At 42.8% G+C, this 15,387-nt stretch overlaps 1 protein-coding gene and 1 non-coding gene across 2 annotated transcripts; both read left to right on the top strand.

The window, feature by feature from the left end:
* Positions 1-494: 494 nt before the first annotated feature.
* Positions 495-13,133, top strand: Emc7 (ER membrane protein complex subunit 7). Its single transcript, XM_057781293.1, has 5 exons — positions 495-802; positions 6,149-6,268; positions 9,633-9,771; positions 11,848-11,928; positions 12,655-13,133. The coding sequence occupies exons 1-5, from the start codon at positions 570-572 to the stop codon at positions 12,805-12,807; spliced, it is 726 nt and encodes a 241-aa protein (XP_057637276.1). The 5' UTR covers positions 495-569; the 3' UTR covers positions 12,808-13,133.
* Positions 2,783-2,921, top strand: LOC130882130 (small Cajal body-specific RNA 21). Its single transcript, XR_009057770.1, has one exon. It is a non-coding gene; the product is annotated as a small Cajal body-specific RNA 21 (non-coding RNA).
* Positions 13,134-15,387: the final 2,254 nt, after the last annotated feature.

The raw sequence follows: 15,387 nt of genomic DNA, 5'->3' as shown, positions 1-15,387 counted from the left end.
AATGTCTGCATTTCCACTCTCCATCGGAAGCTTAGAGCTTTTGCATGTGTTTCAATTTCTCTAACTTTTCTGTGGGGACCGAGTGCACAGGGGAAAAAGCACACCTTGCCCTAGATCTTTTACAGAGATCTGTGGTACAAATGAGAATATCTGGAGCTAGAAAGAACTTCAAGAAAATGATAGAGTAGACGTCTGACATGTTAGCTACAGACCCAGCACTCAATACTTCAGATCTTAGTCCGTCACCGTCTCATAACTCTTTACTTCCCCGAGGGCTCGTGCATCTGCAGGAGCCACAACACACACTCCGCCACTGATAGTCCTAGCTAACCGCAGACGCGCTTCACCGCCTTTTAAGCTGGAGCCTTGGGGGCGACCCTCGTGTCGCTCTCGTCCCTTCTCCTGATTGGCGAGCTGTCTTAGCTTCTCTCCCAGGCCGGGCACAGCTCGCGGCTGGATCCGGCTCGCGGTGATGACGACATCGTTCAGCGACGGCGGCCGCCGCCGTGGAGCCCGTACGGCGGGGGAGGGCTTCCGGGCCGTGGGCCTGACTCCTCAGAGCTGCTGTCATGGCGGGTGCTCTGTGGGGCTTCTTTTCCATCCTGCTGCTGTTACTCTCAGGAGATGCCCACAGCTCGGAGGTGCCTGGGGCTGCTGCCGAGGGCCCGGGAGGTGGCGGGGTCGGCCCGGGAGATCGCTTCAAGATCGAGGGACGTGCGGTCGTTCCAGGGGTGAAGCCTCAGGACTGGATCTCCGCGGCCCGAGTGCTGGTAGACGGAGAAGAGCACGTCGGCTTCCTTAAGTGAGCATCCTGAGGGCAGCAGGAAAGCGGTTGGGTGGACGCTGGCAGGGTATCCAGCTAGGACAGCGCAGTGTCAGGACCGACAGCGTAGCTGTCACCAACTGAAGGTACAGGTGCCACTAACGGTCTGTGCTGGGAGTCTGTGCAGTCAGATACTTCAGCAACGAGGACGGAGGGCAGTGGCCCCAGGCCCGAAGCATTGGGGTCATTCATTTGTAGCCCCATTTTGCCCCCTTGTGTGGGCTCATTTTGTCCCCTGTGGGGCGGATGACACTTGAGCCCAAGGGACCGGTGCTCCCTGGTTTGTTTGCTGGATATTTTGCACCTTTGCATCTTGTCTAGTTTCTCTGGGACCTAGTTGCTTTCTCCTTGTCGGTCTTCTGGTAGCTTGGTGTTGTGTAGAAAGATGTTAAACAAGTGGGAATTGTCAAAGCCCAAAGGGCTCCCGGTGGTGACATAAGCCTGGAAGGCTGATGTTCCTGCTTCTAAAATTAATGGGCCCTGAAGTCCCTAATCAAAGAGCTTTTTCCCCCTTGGCCCGAGGTTGCGATTATTGTTCTTTTTACATATGACTACGTCGAGGGATTTGCGATAGCGCAGTCGTCTTCTGTGTCAGACTAGGGTTTTTCAAAATTCCTTACACATACCTCTTCTTGTTCTTAGGAGAAATGGGATTTTATGGGAAGGTGGGGTGAATTTATTAGTGATTTGGCTTGTCAGCAGTCTGTTTTCATCCCTATAGGCATGAATATGATGTTTGAAATTTTGCCACCAGTATAGGGGTTGAAATTATGACTGAAAGAAGCTATTTCTTTGCTGGCTTTGTATATTAACTTGTGATATCTGAAAACCGTACATCTTAAATGTGGACATTTAAGTTTGAATTGCAGATTTCTGCAGATTGTTGAAGTTCCCTCGTGGGAAATTCAAACTCACATTAATAAATAACTACAAATTGACAACCTTTTTTTTTTTTTTTTTTTTTTAGTTTTTTTTGTGTGTGTGCGTGTGTGTGTGTGTTTTGTTTGGTTGGTTTTTTTGAGACAAGGTTTCTCTGTAGCTTTGGAACCTGTCCTGGAACTAGCTCTTATGTGAGCACTGGGATTAAAGGCATGCGCCACCCCCCCAACCCCCCCACCCCCACCCCCGGCTGTTGTTTTTTGAGACAGGATTTCTCTGTAACATTGGTGCCTGTCCTGGAACTTGCTTTGTAGACCAGGCTGACCTCGAACTCACAGAAATCCGCCTGTCTCTGCCTCCCGAGTGCTGGGTTTAAAGGAGAGCACCACCACCTTTCAGTGACAACCAGTATTTTAATTCCATCTGGTACTAGGGTATTGTTTAGAGTTTATCCTAATTAATGATGCATTAATAATAAAATCCCCTCCCCCCCCCCGTGGTAGTGGTGCATGCCTTTAATCCCAGCGCTTGGAAGGCAGGGGCAGGTGAATCTCTGTGAGTTCTAGGACAGCCAAGGCTACACAAAGAGACCCTGTCTTGAACCCCTGCTAAAAAAAACCCCAACAAAACAAAACAAACAAATAATCATAGTAATAATAAAATCTCATTAAGTTTTGAAAGATAAGGCTTAATTGAGAATTTAACTTATGCAGTGTATAGCACTTTTGAAAACCACTTATTTTTATTTTGAAATTATTTTTAAAATTAATATATATTGTCATATATTATTAGTCTTGCCTGGTGACACATGCCTATCATCCCTGCTACTCCAGAAGCGGATACAGAAGGATATAAGTTGAAGGACATCATGAGCAACTTAGTTGAGACCCTATCTCAAAAAAGAAAAGCAAAAAAGTTGACTGGCGATAGTTTTGTGGTGGAGTCGGAGTCACTCCCAAGTGTAAATAAATCAGTGTTTATTGTGGAAAATATGAACAAGACATTTTCTTTTAAAAAGTTACAATGAACGATAACAACCTTTAAAGTTTTATGACTTGTTTTTAAAGTTAAAGCACATCCAGGCTCGATTTCCCAGGATGTGGGCTCAGCCTACCCCACTTCCCCTCAGCAGAGCCTAGAATAAAGGGGCCAGGCTTCTCCCTCGTGGGAGGGGCGTTTGAGGAAGGAGCCTCACCCAGGCTCGCCTGGCCTCACATTTACTTGGCCATGATAACTTGGCAGGAGGAGCTGGTGAACAGGATGAAAAACCGACTGATGGGGTGGGGGAGGGGAGGAGGATTAAAGCACATAAAACGTTGTAATTTTCATTTAACATTTATTTTAAAATGTTATACTTTTTTGTTTTGTTGTTGTTGTTGTTGTTTGTTTGTTTTGGATTTTTGACACAGGGTTTCTCTGTGTATCCCTGACTCCTCTAAAATTTACTCTGTAGACCAGGCTATCTTTAAACTCGGAGATCTGAATTCCTCTGCCCCCTGAGTGCTGGGGTTAAAGGAGTACACCACCACCACCTGGCTTCTACCCTATGCTCTTGTATTCATATAGAAGGGTTGAGAGTTTATATGGTTTTTTGGTAATAGTCTTTTTGTAAATAGGATAGGTGATTTGTCTGACAGCTGTTTTGACTAGCCAGCATACAAGTTTGACTATAATTTTGGCTTGTGGGGAAGTGGCTTGGGACTTTGCTAATGGAGATGAGAGGAGCTGGGGTTGAAGAGCATGCAAGCCTGTTTTTATATCGTAAATGTGTATATAAACCACAACTCACTTATCCAGTCTTCTAATTTTGAACAATTAGGTAGGTGTCAGTGTAATGATTGTTCTGTCTCTTTAAGAGACAAGCCACGCCTACTCCCTCCCTCATCCACTGAGGCAAGCTGATCTTCAGCTTCCAGCCTCTTTTCTGGCTCCCTCTTGGAGAGGCAGCTCTAGTCTCTTCTCTCTCTCTCTCCCTCCCTCCCTCCCTCCCTCCCTCCTTCTCTCTCTCCTTCCCTCTCTCCCTCCCTCTCTCCCTCTCTACTCTTCTCCCCTTCTCCCCTCCCTTCCATAACCACTAAATAAATATCCAACCTCACTCTGCATGTTGTGCCTATCCATCTGTCACTTGCTTGCTGCTGCCACATGGTTTGCTGCCCGAGGACCAGCCACCTTCACAGACCTGCTGCGTGGTCTCCTGCACCGTCCCTGCCTGGGACTGGCTGTTCTCAGGACCCGCTGCCCCCTGCCTGCCACCGCTTGGGGACCTGCAGAGTTTATGCTGCCTGCCGCCACCAGGGATCTGCAGCAATTTTTATTAATCCATTAAGCCAGTTTTTAGTTTTTGGGTTTTTTTTTGATATTATGAGATTATATACTCTTTATTTTTGAATCTTTTTATTGTGTAGTTTCACTGTGTGGTTCATACTGTCTTCACACTCACGCCCTCCTGGATTCCCACCTGATTACAGGTGTCGGCTATCTTGCCTAGCTTAGCTTTTTCTTTGGATGATCCTGATACTGTTTGTGTTGAACAGCCATCACTCATTTTTTTCCTCTTTGCTCAGAAAACGTGTTTTGAAATTGATTCTGTCAGGGTCCGTCAAGAAGCAGAAGATGACTAGATGTGATGCTTACACTTATGTCCTAGCTCTTGGAAAAGTGGGACAGTAGCATTGTGAGTCTGAGGCCATTCCGCGGTGTATGGCAAGACTTTGCCTCCAAAAGCAAAAGAGCAGAATATGCATTAAAATTAGAATAGTTCACATAGAGTTCAATCATCAAGGTATAGAAGAACAGTCCAGAGTGTACACTACCTGGAGTTTCCAGCCTCAACACTGTTTACCCAATAGTACAATGAAAGCAAAACATAACTGTTGCCACCTCTAAGCTGGAGGGAAAGTGGGGAGGGGAAGAGGCTACTGGAGACATGGAAGTGTGTGTAGGGTGAGGCAACTCGTGTGTTGCCATGATCCTGAGCAGAGACAGAGATGGTCTGTCCATGAAAAAGCTGTGGAAAAAATACACTAAAGTAATTTTCTTCCCTTCCCATAGACGTGAAAATAAAAGTAGAGAGGGGGTCTGGGGGCTGTGAGGGTGATATGGCCGTGACGGCTGTCACCTCATTGATTTGGCTAGACACATGTCTCCTAATTCCAACCACACCACATGCATCCTTCCTGAAGCTGCTAGACTCTCCAAAAACCTTTCAAGGTACATTTGAAAGTGGGTCTGGAGGTTAGACAGGTGTCCTGCTGAGGAATAAGGCATTCCAATGCTTATATTTCAGTTCTGCTTTACCTTGGTATATTCTTTCAATGACAGGAAACACTTTTCATCTTAATTTTCTATGTATTTTTTCCTTGAAAAAGCAGTTTTTCACTTTCTAGACAGGTTAATTTTGACTTGCAAAAATAAATTACCAGCTTTTGATTGGTTAATTTTTTTAACAAGTAGGATTAGAGGAAATAAAGGAAGAAAAGATGGATGAATTTAACACTAAATTGTAGGTTTCTGCATAACCAGCTAAAAAGTAACTAAAGTAAATGGGACTGTTTATAATAAACGGAAGTTACTATTGAAATATGTTTGTATGAAAAAGAAAGGCAACAAATACAAATTAAAACTAAAACAGAATGCTACTGTGATAATGCGCCGGACAGCTTTCTTCAGTGGAGCCAAGGCTGCAGGGCAGTAGCTGCTCTTTGTCGCTGTCCTCCCGCCTGCCGCAGGAGTCTAATACTCTGGCTTAGCTCGTCTGTGCCTAGAAACTCTGAAAATACCAGAATGTAAATTGCAGGACCAACTTTTGTCATTTTCTGTTTAGTTAGGAAGAGGGGCAGAAACTATGTAGGTCAAGCTGGCCATGAGCCTCCTGCCTTAGTCTTCTGCATTTTATGATTACAGGCGTAAGTCATTGTACCTGTATTTTCTGTTTGCCTCTAATTGCTTATGTGTTTGTTTGAGACAGGATTTTCCACTGCATATCTTGAAACTTACTCCATAGCGCAGGCTGGCCTTGAACCCATGATGATCCTTCTGCTTAAGTCTCCCAGGTGCAAGAATCTGCTTTTTCTTCTGATTTTTCGAGAGCTATTTGGGAAGAACAAGTGCTTTCAAACGGGAGAGACTGCCAGGCGGTGGTGGCCCACACCTTTATTTTATTTTATCTTATTTTATTTTATTTTAGACAGTATTTCCCTGTAGCTTGTTTCTTGTAGACCAGGCTGGCTTTGAACTCACGGAGATCTGCTTGCCTCTGTCTCAGGTAGGCGGATCTCTGTGAGTTCGAGACCAGCCTGGTCTACAGAATGAGTTCCAGGACAACTAGGGCTGTTACACAGAGAAACCCTGTCTCAAAACAAAACAAAACAAACAAACAAAAAACAAAAACAGGAAGAAACTAAGGTGCTGATGAGAAGTGACTAAGTGTGACTTTCCTTTTTCCAGGACAGATGGGAGCTTCGTGGTTCATGACATTCCCTCTGGCTCTTACGTAGTGGAAGTTATCTCTCCAGCTTACAAGTTTGATCCTGTGCGAGTTGATATCACTTCAAAAGGAAAAATGAGGTGAGGATACATGATTTCTTTTTATTAAAGTCTAGTCTAATTGTTATGTATTACTTTTGGAATTTACAGTGAAGGTTGAACGTTTCTTATTTAAACCATAGCTGCTTCTTTTTTTTTTTTTTTTTTTTTTTTTTTTTTTAGTTTTTCGAGACAGGGTTTCTCTGTGGCTTTGGAGCCTGTCCTGGAACTAGCTCTGTAGACCAGGCTGGTCTCGAACTCACAGAGATCCGCCTGCCTCTGCCTCCCGAGTGCTGGGATTAAAGGCGTCATAGCTGCTTCTTAAAATGTTTACGTTGAGACTATGAAGTTGGATTTTTTTCCCCTCTTAATGAATGCTTCTAATATAGTAAACCCCTTCTATAATTGTATAGAGTGAAGGTAAAATAATTTGCTGTAGGAAAAAAGTACTGTGAAAATTATAATTGAAATTTGACTTTTAAATTTGAGAATTATTTTTTTTTGAATTTGAAATGCTGCTCCTGACATATCATTGAAATATTTTGATAATCCTTCTATTTACTACAAAGTTGATCTAGGAGTTTCTATAGCTTCTCCTTTATATACTACAAATTTCAGTAAAGAAATTATCAAATATAGTTGTGGTGTTTATGTGAAAGTGGGGATCTTGATAAAAATGGAAAGAAGGGCCCGCGAGGTGGCACAGTGGTCAGAGCACAGCCATGAAGCCTCACGACCAGAGTTTGTTATCTAGGACCCACACGATGGAAGGAGAGGACCAGCTCCTGCAAGTTGTCCTCTGACTTCTACAAGTGCACGATGGCACCTATGTGCCCCCCCCCCAAAAAAACGCACACTAAATAGGTAAAAAAATGTGTTACCTGGGGTATAAATTTATTTCTTCTCACAAAATCTAGGAGCTTCCAAGCTGAAGATCGAAGATGACGCTTGGTTGGTATAACTAGAATAGTAGCATATATAAATACTTGACTTCTGGAAGGGCATGCCCTGGTATGTGTTTATGTTCAGAAAAATATTTCCATTTGCTGAAACTACTCTAAAAATTCAGAGTAAATAAAGTCTTCTTTTCTTACAAAATACCCACGGAAACAGTGTTTCTTGAGCCAGCCCGTGAAACAGTCCTCTAGAAAGTTAAGATAGTATAGGTACTAGATATAGGCTAAAATAGTTTAAAAGTATATTTAAAGTGATTAAAGAAAAGAAAGACTATCTGTTGTTCTCATTGTAAAAGTTACTGTGTATAAATTTGTAACTTTGTCTTAATTAAAATGCTATTCTTTATTGGATTAAAAAAAGAAATAGAAGATTTCCTGTTAACACAAGTGATGTATCAAAGTAGGCAATAGATATTTAAAAAAAAGATAAAATAGGATTTCTATAATAAATACAGACATTGAGGTGGAAAGATCAATGGATATGTAAAACAACAGAAGAGATGTCTGATGAACTGGAAAACATAGTAAAATAAATGATCCAAACTACAGCACAGATAAAGAAATGAACAATAAATTGGGCAGTGGTGGCACACGCCTTTAATCCCAGCACACAGGAGGCAGAGGCAGGTGGATCTCTGTAAATTTGAGGTCAGCCCAGTCTACAAGAGCTAGTTTCCAGGACAGGCTCCAAAGCTACAGAGAAACCCTGTCTCGGAAAAAAACAAAAAACCAAACCAAAACAACAATAAACAACAAGAAATGAACAATAGCCACAAGGTGGTTGCCTCTCCCCCCAAATATATCTCTGGTAAAAATAAGATATTACCAATGTATTTTTTATGGCTTTCTTGAATCATATTTTCCCTGTAAAATAACCTTAAACATTGTGTATATCCTGTAGTGTATATCTTAGACCATCAAAAATATGTAAGCCAATACTTTTGCATGTCTGATACAGGCCTTTAATCCCAGCACTCAGGAGGCAGAGGAGGTTGGATATCTGAGTTCAAGGCCAGCCTGGTCTATAGAGTGAGTTCTAGGACAGCCAGAGATACACAGAGACACCCTGCCTTCTTAAATAAATTTCTTACTATGTGTATGAAAGGTCTTTAAAGTGGGAAAGATTCTAAAATAATTGGGGGATGGGAGAGTGTTTCTTTTATTTTTTTTCTGTCTTTTTTTTCCCATTGGAGACAAAGTCTCTTTAAGCCCAGGCAAACTTCCAGCACCCTGTGTAGCTGAATTTAGCCTTGAACTCCTGACCCTTCTACTTCCCAGTCCTAGGATTACGTAGATATGATACCACACCCAGATTTAAAATAACTAACTTGATATAAAAAGTAGGTAAGGAGGGGGTTGGAGAGATGGCTCAGAGGTTAAGAGCATTGCCTGCTCTTCCAAAGTTCCTGAGTTCAATTCCCAGCAACCACATGGTGGCTCACAACCATCTGTAATGGGGTTTGGTGCCCTCTTCTGGCCTGCAGGCATACACACAGACAGAATATTGTATTCATAATAAATAAATAAATATTAAAAAAAAAGTAGGTAAGGAGTTACATGGACCTCAAGAGTAAGAAGTGATATAGCTAGAAGACCCCAAATCTAGTTCCTGTGTACCTTACTTTAGACAGACACTCTTTTTTTTCGGGGGGAGGGGTTTCAAGACAGGGTTTCACAGTAGCTATGGAGCCTGTCCTGGAACTAGCTCTTGTAGTCCAGGCTGGCCTCAAACTCACAGAGATCCACCTGCCTCTGTCTCCCGTGTGCTGGGATTAAAGGTGTGGGCCAACACCGCCTGGCTAGACAGACACTTTGACCAGACTTTCACGATCAAAAGTTTACACATGGAGCTGGAGAGATGACTCAGCAGTTAAGAGCCCTGGCTGTTCTTACTAAGGACCCAACTTCAGTTCTCAACACCAACATGGCAGCTCACAGCCATCTCTAACTCCAGTTCCAGGGTGTCCAAGCCCTCTTCTAGCATGCTTGGATCCTGCATACACATGATGTACAGACATATATGGAGGCAAACCACCCATAACATAAAAATAAGTAGGTAATTTTTAAAAAAATTAAAAAAAATGTTTAGATCCTGAAGTGCTTTGGAAAAGCTGAAGGTAAGTATAAGGCATTGTTGACATAAGCAATTGTTTTTTGTTTGTTTTGCTTCATTTATGTGTATATTTTCTTTTTTTTTTTTTTTTTTTTTTGGTTTTTCGAGACAGGGTTTCTCTGTGGTTTTGGAGCCTGTCCTGGAACTAGCTCTTGTAGACCAGGCTGGTCTCGAACTCACAGAGATCCACCTGCCTCTGCCTCCCGAGTGCTGGGATTAAAGGCGTGCGCCACCACCGCCCGGCTATGTGTATATTTTCTTTTGCAGTAGCTTGGGACTACACATGCTAGATAAATGCCATGTTTTTCATAGAATTCATGTTTTCCTGTTTCCTTAGAGCAAGATATGTGAATTACATAAAAACATCAGAAGTGGTCAGATTACCCTATCCTCTCCAAATGAAATCTTCAGGTCCACCTTCTTACTTCATTAAGAGGGAATCGTGGGGCTGGACAGACTTTCTGATGAACCCAATGGTATGTGTAGAGCATTTTACTAATCCCTGGGTAAACTCCTGCGAGAGGGAAGGGTGAAATTGGGAAAATATAGTCCTTAGAAACAGATAAGGAAAGGAATATGAGAATTCTACTGTGTATTTCATAATAAATGTGCAACTGAAATAAATATTGAGGAAGATATCATTATAATGGATTAATTAAAAATGCTGTGGATCCCCAAGTGGCTGCAACAGCAGAAACACTGCAGGTCAAGAGGCAGAAGTGGGTACCAGGTCCCGAGAGCAGCCAGTCCTAGGCAGGGACTGCGCATGAGACCACGCCACAGGTCTGCAAAGGCAGCTGCAGCTGGTCCCAGGCAGTGAGCCACGTGACTGTGGCAAGAAACAGATGGATAGGCATGCTATGCAGAGTGAATTTGGATATTTATTTAGTGGGTTATGGAAGTGTGGAAGGGAAGGGGGAGAAGGAGAAGAGAGAGAGAGAAGTGGGGGAGAGAGAGAGAGAAGGGAGAGTTGGGAAGAGGGAGAAGCTGTCTTTGAGAGGGAGATGGAAAAAGGAAGAGACTCAGGCTGCAAACAGGAAGGAAGAACTGCCTGCCTCAGCAGACAGAAGAGGGAGTGGGCATAGCTTGTCTCTTAAAGAGACAGGACAGACCATTACATTCATGAGATCAGATAGAATGAGAATATTACTAAATTGTTTATGGAGTTAACCTATTTATTCTACCTATTTGCCCATTGCTAAATGTGTGGTCACTTATGAACCAGCTCATGTTGATGGCACATGTAATGTTTTATTATTGTTTGAGGCAGAGTCTAGTGGATCCCAGGCTGGCCTTGAGTTTGCTATGTAGCTGAGGATGACAGTGAACTTCAGATTCTCCTGCCTCTACTTCTCAAGTGCTAATGTTACAAGGGTGCACTACATGACTGGTTGTTTTATGAAGTGCTGGGCATCAAAGGCAGGGCCTCCTGAATGCTAGGCAAGCACTCTACTAAACGAATTGTGTCTCCAGAAAGGAAGTAGGGCTTTCTTTCTCCTTTTTAAAACTAGGGTGGTAAACAGAGAAATTATCTTGGAGTATTTTTTTTTTTTTTTTTTTTTTTTTTGGTTTTTCGAGACAGGGTTTCTCCATAGCTTTTGGTTCCTGTCCTGGAACTAGCTCTTGTAGTCCAGGCTGGCCTCGAACTCACAGAGATCCGCCTGCCTCTGCCTCCCGAGTGCTGAGATTAAAGGTGTGTGCCACCACTGCCCAGCCCTATCTTGGAGTATTTTAAGTAGTTATTAATCCTGAAACAACCACCCACAACTCATGTTGTGATCCTACTAGTAAAGCACTAATAAATTCTTTAGAAACAAATTGACCTTTTTAACTGTTTTTGAAAATTGTTTTATCTTAGGATTCTCTAAATTTGGATTAGATTCCTTGCTGATAACTATTTAGATCATAAACAGTGATGTTTGGGGCCTATACATCTAGTGAAGGTAGATTAATACCTGGGGTTTATTACCAGAGACAAAAGGGCAGGAGCGCAGCTAAGAAGAGAAACCTTAGCAATGAAATGCCACCATTTTCATCTTTGGTGTTCTTGTTTCTGAAATTGCACAGAAGTGTGTCAAGTGCTGGAGGATTCCAGGCCGTCTTCAGAGTGAATGTGCTCAAGTCATTGGCTTCCTCTGCGCTGCAGGCTCTAGGGATGTAACTAATCAGAGCAGTGGCTCAGCACTCAGAAATCAACACTGTTGTCTGTAAGGAGCAGCCATTGGAATCACCAGTGCCAGCTTGCACTGGAAGAGAAAGAATGAGCAGACAGATCCTCTTAGAAATGTTTGTGTTCAAACTAAACTCTTTACAAGGATAGAAAGAGAAGTTTGGTATCAGTACCTGCATAAGCAAGACTCCTCCAGTCTCAGATGCTCCACAGCAATCACACAGCAGCCCTACCACCCAACTGGTCGGTTACTGTTAAGGCAATTTTGATACATTTTGTTCTATGTACTTACTTGAATATTGTCACTAGTTATTAAAAACAGGTTTTGTTTCACAAGCTAAAGTGGAAGAAAAGGTTTCTGATTTTTTTTTTTATTCTGCAGGTTATGATGATGGTTCTTCCATTATTGATATTTGTGCTTCTGCCTAAAGTGGTCAACACAAGTGACCCTGACATGAGACGGGTAGGTTGACTGCCCAGCTATGGACTTTTGAGTCATACTGTGCCTTTTTTTAATGACATTTTGAAGTTGTGTATATGTGTACCCACATGGTGTGTGTGTGTGCGCGCGCGTGTGCATGTGTGTGCGCATGTCCGCATGCTCTCACAGGCACTGGGGAGTAAATCCATGGCCTTGCACATTTTGCCAAGTGCTCTACCACTGAAACAGAGCAACATTCTTAGTGCCAGTTTTTAAATCTCGCTTGAGGAAGAATCTCAGAAAGTTGTCGAAGGCGGCCTTGAGCTGTCTGTCTTCTGCCTCCGCTTGGCGGGCTGTCATGTGGTCATGTTCTGGTTCTTGTTTCACTGCAGCTGAGAGCTGCATGGAACTGCATGGGAACCTATCCTAGTTCCCATGGCAATTTCTCTTAAGAGTTTGTATAAATGCAGCATTATATTTTCTTGTGTTCCGCTAGCTGTTTCCACTGGATAAGATAAATTCAGTCTTAGTGATTGCTAATGTCTTTTCATATAGCTAAAACATTGTGCTTATCTTGGTCTTTTTGTGTGCCTTCCTTGTTACACAGTTTAAATGTATAATAACTTTGATATGCCTAATCGAGGTATTTTGATCCTTTAACCTATTTTTGCCCAGTATCACTCTTTTGTGAGTGTGTTCATACATACAAATGATTCAGGTAGATCCAGGGAGGATGCCTCTCATATCTGGTACTTTCTCTTTATGCAGGAGATGGAGCAGTCAATGAACATGTTGAATTCCAACCATGAATTGCCTGATGTCTCAGAGTTCATGACAAGACTCTTCTCTTCAAAATCCTCTGGCAAATCCAGTAGTGGGAGCAGTAAAACAGGCAAAAGTGGGGCTGGCAAAAGGAGGTAGTCAGGCCCGCAGCTGCCATCGCACAAACTTGCCTACACCAGGTGGCATCCAGTCCTGAGGAAACCCGTGTGAAGCGACTACTGTAAACTGAGTCATCCTGAAAGTTGATCTCGCACAGCTGTTGTCTATGTTGATTTCTTAACACATGTTTTGTACTTGGTACACAAGAAAACCCAGCTTTCATCCTTTGTCTGTATGAGGTCAATATTAATGTCACTGAATTAATTACAGTGTCCTATAGAGAATGACATTAATAAATTATATGAAGTACTATACATTATGTATATTAAAGAAGTCTTAATCCAGAGATAAAAAATTATCTTCTGTCATTCTTTACTACTTTCTTTTTTCTGGACAGTTTTCTCCTTTTATTATCTGAGCTTCACTTTTAAAAAGAAGTGCTTAGTACATACACCGTGTTTTTTATGTATGTGCCCATGTGTTTCAAAATTTCCACCCTAAGACAGGCATGGTGGCTCACACTTGGAATCCTAGTACTGTAATGCTGATGCAGGAGGATTGCCTTGAAATTGAGGCCAGCCTGGGCTACAGAGTAAGACTGCTTTTCAAAAATAAAAATCCCAGCCGGGCAATGGTGGCGCATGCCTTTAATCCCAGCACTCGGGAGGCAGAGGCAGGCGGATCTCTGTGAGTTCGAGACCAGCCTGGTCTACAGAGCTAGTTCCAGGACAGGCTCCAAAGCCACAGAGAAACCCTATCTCGAAAAACCAAAAAAAAAAAAAAAAAAAAATCCCAAGACCTACGTTCACAGTGAACATTCCCTGGTTATGAGGTGGCATGGCATGTTCCTGATGTAGTTATCATTTTATTATTTTTAATTTTAGAGTGTGGACATGTGGGTCAGTATAGAGCCTGCCACTAGTTCTACATTCTAGTTTCTGTCCTTGGTATTCATTTCACAAGTTTTGTCTATCAGCTGTGTGCTGTGGTCTGTAGTAGAATACAGAGATGGATAATAACCCAGCACCTGTCTCAGAGTGAGACAGAGCCTATCAGAGTGGCCAGGGGAAAGCAGTCCAGCCAGAAGCAGTGCCTCCCGGCCTAAAGATGGAAAACCAACCTTAGTGTCACAGGGACACAGATCAAGTATTCTTAAGTTGCTTTTCTTTTCAGTCTTAGAGTTCCATTTAGAGTGTTAAAACATGACAACTTCACAATGTTTTAGTTTGGAGAACTAAATTGACTTCAGTAAGTCACAAAGGTTTTTACAACTTTTCCTTATGGGTTATTTAATTAAAGATAAGCCCTTGAGCATCAGACGAGAACTGGGATAAAGGACTCTGTATTGCTTTCTTAATATTAATCAGAAAACACATAACCAACAGAAGGGTTGGTTCCAGGCTCTACTTTCTCTTTTGTTTATTTGTTTTTGAGACAAGGTCCTATGAACCCCAGTCTAGCCTGGAACTCATTATGTAGTCCAGCCTTGCCTCAAATATGTGCTAATCCTGCCTCAGACTTGCAAATGCTGGGGTTTCAAACATGTGCCGCCATGACTTTTAATAAATGCTTAAGAAAGAGACCGAGTCCTAATAATGTTAAGTAGGGGCCTGCATGGGTGGGTGGAATACAGTTTAGGAAAAAGTGCCATGCAAGGGTAAGATTGAAAGATGATAAAGATTAACCAGGTTGTCCCAGAGAACCTAGACAACAATGAGGACCCTAAGAGAGATACATGGATCTAATCTACATGGGAAGAAGAAAAAGACAAGATCTCCTGAGTAAATTTGGAGCATGGGAACCATGGGAGAGGGTTGAAGGGGAAGGGAGGGGAGCAGAGAAAAATGTATAGCTCAATAAAATAAAGTAAAATAAAAAGATTAACCAGGTTGAAGCAGAGAAGTGGCTAAAGTGGATAAATCCTGAATTGAGGTGTATGGTGGGGGTAAAGAGTGGGGTGGCTAATGGAGGAACTGAACAAGTATAACTAAAAGAAAGCACCCAGCCGGGCGGTGGTGGCACACGCCTTTAATCCCAGCACTCGGGAGGCAGAGGCAGGTGGATCTCTGTGAGTTCGAGGCCAGCCTGGTCTACAAGAGCTAGTTGCAGGACAGGAACCAAAAGCTACGGAGAAATCCTGTCTCGAAAAATCCAAAAAAAAAAAAAAAAGAAAGCACCCAGACTGGGGCTAACTGTAGATTGTTGCCTGGATACACTGCAAGCCTGAAATCACCTTGTCTGCTGGAGGGTGACTTGTCTTTGTAAGCAAAATCATAAAAGAGCAGCCTAGGTTGTGGCTGGCAGTGTGGGTCAGTAATCTAGCTACTGAGGAGGCTACAACAGGAGGATCACAAGTTCAAGTCCTTCCTAGGCTACACTGAGGATCACAGTGAGGGCAAGGCAAGATTGGGTATCTTAATGAGTGATGGGGGAGAGTCTTCTGTTTTGTGTTGATTTCATTGGTTAAATAAAGAAACTGCCTTGGCCCTTTAATAGGACAGAAAATTAGGTAGGCGGAGTAGACTGAACAGAATGCTGGGTGAAAGAAGCCGAGTCAGGCAGTCGCCATGATTCTCCCACTCCAGACAGACGCAGGTTAAGATCTTTCCTGGTAAGCCA

This window comes from Chionomys nivalis, chromosome 9, assembly GCF_950005125.1.
Source record: "Chionomys nivalis chromosome 9, mChiNiv1.1, whole genome shotgun sequence".
NCBI classification, from domain to species: domain Eukaryota; kingdom Metazoa; phylum Chordata; class Mammalia; order Rodentia; family Cricetidae; genus Chionomys; species Chionomys nivalis.
This window is presented reverse-complemented; position numbering and strand designations above follow the sequence as displayed.

Excerpts from the sequence above, each read along its gene's own strand:
- Emc7 (XM_057781293.1), top strand. The coding sequence starts at position 570 with ATGGCGGGTGCTCTGTGGGGCTTCTTTTCCATCCTGCTGCTGTTACTC. Across the intron at positions 6,269-9,632 it reads ACTTCAAAAGGAAAAATGAG|AGCAAGATATGTGAATTACA; the intron begins GTGAGGATACAT and ends CTGTTTCCTTAG. Across the intron at positions 9,772-11,847 it reads ACTTTCTGATGAACCCAATG|GTTATGATGATGGTTCTTCC; the intron begins GTATGTGTAGAG and ends TTTATTCTGCAG.